The sequence below is a fragment of the Lathyrus oleraceus genome, chromosome 3, assembly GCF_024323335.1.
Source record: "Lathyrus oleraceus cultivar Zhongwan6 chromosome 3, CAAS_Psat_ZW6_1.0, whole genome shotgun sequence".
In the NCBI taxonomy this organism is placed as follows: domain Eukaryota; kingdom Viridiplantae; phylum Streptophyta; class Magnoliopsida; order Fabales; family Fabaceae; genus Lathyrus; species Lathyrus oleraceus.
In genome coordinates, this window is record NC_066581.1 from 205,469,489 (window position 1) to 205,476,107 (window position 6,619).

The following is a 6,619-nucleotide window of genomic DNA, read 5'->3' on the forward strand; positions in this document are numbered from 1 at the left end:
AAATAGCATAAATTTTATGTACTTGAGTTTGCTCGGGGACATTGATAGAATAAGCACATATAGTTGGGGTTCTGCAGTATTAGCATTCCTATATAGCTCTTTGTGTAAAAATGCACAAAATGAGCACTGTACATTTTCTGGATGTGCTTTTTTGCTTCAAACATGGGGGTGGTGGAGATTGCCGAGGCTAGCCCCAGAAAATCCTAATGACTACTCCTTCCCCTACGCAACTAGGTAAATTTATGATCTTATTTCATTTTGTATATTTATTCTATAAATATTTGTAACTAATATTATTTATCTTTTTTTGTTTAGGTTCATTACAACCGGACTGGATTACAGTCTTACCCCCAAAAATAAAATTATATTTTATCGTCAACTGTTGGATCGTCTCCGAGCACAGGATGTATTACCACTAAATCACTCAACTTCTAACTGATTTATTAATGTCATGCATTCTCGATAAATAACATATTTACTTTTTTCTTTGCAGTTTATTTGGAGGCCCTATTTGGGATTGGAACATCAACCCAACCCCGAAGATGCAGCTGTTTGGACAGCAAAAACGGCCATAATGCGGTTCACCACTGTGGAGATGCACCAAAGTGACCGTGTCAAGCTTCAATTCGGAATGCATCAAGACATCCCAGGCCCCCCAATGTCCATGGAACCTTGGCATCTAAAAAAAGTCAGCCACCAGTGGTATGCCCAAAATTGGAAGGAATTTGCTAAGGAGTTTCGAAAAATGTGGAAAGACCGTGCCCACTATGTTCTACAATTTCCGGTGGCGCCCAACGAAATGAAGCCGACAAGGGAATATGTGGAATGGTATAGAGCAAATACCAATCCAGAAATGATTGTGTCTGACCCGTTCTATTTGGACGATCCCCGGATGCAACAGCCATATTTCCAACAACAACAACCACCACAGTATTCCCAACAACAACAACCACCACCTTATTACCAACAACAACCACCACAACCATTTTACCAACAACAACCACCACCACCTTATTACCAACAACAACCACCACCACCATATTACCAACAACAACAACCATAACACATGTCCACCCCCCAACCAAATCAACAATACATACCACAAACTCAATCCCAATACCATGAAGACTACCAACAACAAACTCAACATTCCCACCACCATCAACAGTCCCAACACCTACCACAATATCAATCCCCCTACTTCCACCAATCCCAACACTTCCAACACGACAATTTCCCAAGCTCTTCCAGTCCTCCACCTAGCCCCGACACGGGTATACAAGAGGACTACCAACAGGACTACTACACACCACAACAAACATTGCACTTTGGCCAACCCGATTCAACCCTAAACTACCAAAGACCACAATTCGAGGGCGCACCCAGCAGTAGTCAGTTTGTCCCACCGAGACAAAGCTTCGAGGGCGCAGAGGGGACCCGTCTTTCCTACAGCACTGAAGGGACTTCGACCGAACCACAACGGCAAGCGGCAAGGGGGCGTGTTAGGGCAAGGGGTGGTAATAGGGAAGCACCACCACCACGTGAACCGTCTAGGCGAGTAACTAGACCTCCCCCGTGCGGATCGTACAAGGGACCGCATCATATGTGATTAATCATATCTTTGTAATATTTGCCTTGTCTATTATTTAAATAAAAATATTTTCTGTTTATTATCTTTATATCTTTATCTTTATCTTTAAAAATATTGTCTATCATATCTTTATACATATATAAAATAATTTTTTTCCAAAAATTTACAAATAATATTAATTACTTATAAATTATATTAATATATATATATATATAAATTAATATATATATATATATATATATATATATATATATATGTGTGAACATAAATTAATATACTTAATAAAAAACATAAATTTATAAATAAAAAAAAATAAAAAAAAAAAAAAACATTAAAAAAAAAAAAAAAAAAAAAATGGATTGGGCATAGGCGCCACCCCTAGTGGCGACTTGCCCTACCCATTAAGGGTAGGCGCCAACTAGGGTGGCGCCTAAGTGTAAAAAATGGCCAATTTTGACCATTTGTGTAATTATTTTGAAAAATTGGATATTTTTGAAATTTTTTTGAAATTTTTGGATATTTAAAAAAAAAATTCTGATTTATACCTATGATACAAGGACACATTGTTTCACTTGTCCATATGAGAAACCATGCAACTTTTCTCTCTGTCACAGATTCACTCAATTGCCAACTTAGAATTTTGACATATATATGTTGAATCAAATTACCAATACTCAGTTTGTCAGATTTGATTTCCACAAATTCCATGTTTCTAACATGTCTAAAAAGTTCCACATATATATATATATATCCAGTACAAGGTACATCATGCATGGACAGACACATCACATGTATAACACTAATTGACATCTGAATGCATCTTCCAAATATAATCAAGGCCTTTCCTTGCATGCATATATTCAATAAGAACCTAATAACATAGTGTCCAACTCAAATAGATTTCATAACTAATCATTTGGACACACTAGAATGATGGAGATCTATCAATTCCTATAACTTCGATTTTACTTTCATACATCACCTTCATCATGTAATATATAACTCCTGATACAAGACTACTATTTAAAATCGTAACTTGTAATCCACGCTTCCTCAGTGACAGTATTCATGACAGGTTCACATACTTCAAATCTGATGGTTTGTTTCCCTCGGTTTTACTTAATTTCTCTAAGCATTTCAATTACATTCTTCATTTTCGGCCGTTTGGCTGGTGTGCCGTCGGTGCAGAGCAACGCAACCTTTAGAGCAGCGAGCATTTCTTTCCTCCAACCGAAGGAAACTGTGCTAAGCCTCGCATCAAGTATCTGCTCTGGAGTTTCGCCTCTTACAGGAGCACTTTGAACCCACTTGACCAAATCTACACCTTCTCCGAAATCTTCTTCAACAGGTTGTCGAGATGTAAGGATTTCCAACAAAACAACACCGTAGCTGTAAACGTTTCCCGGTGCTGTCACTTGCATGGTGTATGCATATTCTGCATCACATTACCGGACAAAAGTATCATAAAGTGTATGCATAAAAACAATTACGTTTAGAGTTAATACGAAAGAAAACTTAATGGAAGAATTGTAGGTCGGAAAATAGTAGGATACCTGGAGGTATGTAGCCGAAGGAACCGGCAACTGCGCTAATACTTCCGGTTCCTCTGGTTGGATCGAGAAGTTTTGAAATCTCAATCTCTCCAACCAATGGCTTGAAGTTTGCATCCAAAAGAACATTGCCAGAAGAAATGTCAAGATGGATAATTGCCACATGATGAAGGAAAGCCAAACCTTCCGCGACACCGATGGCGATGGATAGCCTAGCTGGCCAATCAGGCTGATATTCAGGTTGCTTGGTAGATTCATGAAGAAGCTGAGACAATGTTCCATTAGGAAAATAATTATGCAAGAGAAGAGCAACATCTTCGTAAATGACATAGCCGATAGGTCGCACAAGATTATCGTGACATACTTTGCTTAGCCTTTCGAGTTCTCGAATCATCTTGTTCTGATGGTGGATTATTGTCTTGTCCACAGATTTCAGTCTCCTGACAGATAAAACCACACCAGAAGGCATGGTTGCTTTGTAAACTGAGCTGAAAGTTCCGCTGCTGAGTTTATTCGAGTCTTTCAAAGTTGCATTAACAACAGCGTCGAGGTCTATCGCTTGTTGTAGATTATCGACAAAAACCGTCCCTGCTATGATAGTTGGTTTATCATCAGTTGGATCATCAACAATACCGGCAGCTTCTTTAGCTGCTTTTTCTTGCCTCTCTCTGATCATAAACAGCAAGACAACTATAGTTACTGACATAAAAACTGCCAAACCAGAACCGATAACTGCCAATACGATTCTGTAAGAAACCTTGTGATGGTAACTACCGTGATCATCATAAATATTTCCACATGAAGAGTTCAATGGATCTCCACAGAGCCCTTTATTTCCTAAAAAACTCGAAGTAGGACTCTTCTGGAACGGTACAAATGTCGGTACAGGACCTCCAAATAGATTATTCGAGAAATTCACCTCTATCAAGCTCAACATTCCCTTAAGCTCGGTTGGGATATTACCTGATAGCCGATTATTCGAAACATCGAGAGAAACAAGTTTGTCCAGTTTACCCAATTCCAGTGGCAGTGGCCCGTGGAGATGATTGAAGCTCAAATTCAAAGCTATCTGTAAGTTCCTGATGCGACCGATCTCGGGAGGAATAGTTCCAGTCAAATAATTACTCCCCAACTGTAATTCAAGGAGTTTTGCACAGCTTCCAATTTCATGAGGGATCTCTCCTCTTATAGAATTCAGATTCAATAACAAGTACTGCAACCGAGAAATATTGCAGATTTCATTCGGTATCGTCCCATTGAATCTGTTGTTGCTTATATCAAGCTTGTTGAGGCTTTTACAACTGAGAATTGGTTTTGGAATATCACCAAATAGGCCATTTCCAGACAAAATCAATTCCTGAAGATTCATAAGTTGTCCAAACTCTTGTGGAATCGTCCCAGAAAATCCATTTGAAGCTAAATTCAAAAGGGTGAGATTAGAACACCGTGCAAACTCCGATACTAACTCACCAGAAAGATTATTATTATCGGCTTCGAAATATGTTAGGCTACTAAGATTTCCAATGGTCTTCGGAATAGCACCTACGAGATGGTTGTTTCCAATTCTAACGCTTGAAAGGCCACGACAGTTCCCAATTTCCTCCGGAAGATCACCACTAAAATTATTCTGAGTGAGAACCAGAACTTCTAGCTTCCCCGAAGCGAAAATGCTCGCTGGTATCGGACCTTCAAGCTGGTTAGAGTGCAAGTTAAGTATCTGAAGTTCAGGAATCAAGCCTAGATTATCTGGAATCCTACCATCTAAACGATTCTCATACGCCGAAAAAACTCTCAAATCGGTTAAATTCCCCACCCAAGAAGGTATAAAACCACTGAACTGATTACTAGAAAGTTGCAAATCCTGCAATTTCTTTAAGCCATGAAGTTCCATTGGTAACTCACCAACAAGCAAATTATTAGAAATGTTCAACGATTTTAAGCTTCTGAGATCACCAAACTGTGATGGAATTGAACCTTCAAACTTATTAGAAGACAAATCTAGAATTTCAAGCTCAGACAAATCCCCAAAAGCAAGAGGAATCAATCCACCAAAGTTATTATTAGAAAGATCAAGCAACTTCAAACTTTTGAGCTCAGAGATTAAACTCACATTACCTCTAAGGCTTCTGTGAGAAAGATCAAGCTTCTCCACCATTGAATGATTGCCACATAAAACCCCTTGCCATGTACAGTAATCAGAAATGTTTGCATCACTCCATTCAGGAACTCTAAGCTCTTGATTGATGGCATGTATTATAGCTTGGTCTTGTAACTCAGCACCAACAAACTCACCAACTGAAAGATACAAACCCAACACAATATACAACAAGCACAGAACTTCCATCACTGTTGTTCTTTTCACTCAAAAAAACATACTTTTCTTCACCCCTTTTTTCTTTATTTCACAAATGTGAGGATTTGAAACAATGTTGCTGCTTCCATTACTTGCTTCAAGGGAATAATATTTCAGACCTGAAAATGCAGCAACCCAGTGTAAAAAATCAAATTTTGAAGAATACCCATTTGAGATTTGTGTATAATTATAATAAAAGTATCCATTTTTTACTAAAAAGTTATCATTTTCAGGAGAAGAAAAGAGAAAAAGTATAAAAAAAACAAAAGGGGTGTGGTGTGAACATGTGAAGTGTAAGTTGCATACTTTGTAACAGTAGATGAAATAAGTGAAAGTGATTGTAGCTGAAAAGTTGTAACCTCTTCGGTGTTGAGGAAATGGAAGAGATGAAATGAGAGAGAAAGAGATAGGGGAGAATAGTAGAATGATAGTTAGTATAGTAGTATAGTAAAGTGTGGTTCACGGATGAGGTGTTTTGTTGTGTGAGAAAAGAGAGAAGAGAAAGAAAGGAAAAGAGAGAGTGTGATGTAGGAAGAGAGTTTCACGAGAAATGGGCAGTGAATGAAAGCTGCATAAAACTCCTGTCTGTCTGACCACTGTGGGGTATACTTCAACATAGATGTTTGTATTTGTGTTTGTGTTTTCAAGCATAATAATACTAATGTATTGGGCTCCATCAAATATAAATTTTGAAAAATCATTTGCTGAATTAAGTAATGGAAATGAAGTCCTTAGTGGTTTTTACTTTAAGAATCAATTGTTTGTATTCCAAACTAAGAAGTCTTTGATGGTCTAACATGGATTGCAGCCCGATATTTAAGTTAGTGTTTTGAGAGAGTTAAAATTATGTAAGTGTGAATGTGGATCACATTTATATAAGAGAAACGGTTAGAATCATTCTCACTTGGTTTGATACGGTGTTGGCAAACCAATTCGGTGTTGGCATATGGTTTGATGTTGTTGTTTAATATATTATATAGATAGATTTTCTCTATATAATTCTGTTTTTTTTCACTAAATTAGCTCTATTATTTTAAAATTAAACATATTTAATTTCATTCTTACATTTTTTTTCATTCAAAATTTACAACACGATCATTTTTTAACGACATTACGTTTATATTA

At 37.5% G+C, this 6,619-nt stretch overlaps 1 protein-coding gene across 2 annotated transcripts; it reads right to left on the bottom strand.

Moving 5' to 3' along the window:
- Positions 1-2,419: 2,419 nt before the first annotated feature.
- Positions 2,420-6,111, bottom strand: LOC127126322 (leucine-rich repeat receptor-like tyrosine-protein kinase PXC3). 2 transcript variants are annotated; one of them, XM_051055232.1, is made up of 3 exons: positions 5,854-6,111; positions 3,145-5,613; positions 2,420-3,026 (listed from the first exon to the last, which is right to left on the bottom strand). In XM_051055232.1, exons 2-3 carry the CDS (start codon positions 5,483-5,485, stop codon positions 2,707-2,709), a joined length of 2,661 nt encoding a protein of 886 aa, XP_050911189.1. In that variant the 5' UTR covers positions 5,486-5,613; positions 5,854-6,111; the 3' UTR covers positions 2,420-2,706. The 2 variants fall into 2 exon arrangements, with proteins under 2 accessions (XP_050911189.1, XP_050911188.1); XM_051055231.1 differs by having other exon boundaries at positions 5,801-6,111.
- Positions 6,112-6,619: the final 508 nt, after the last annotated feature.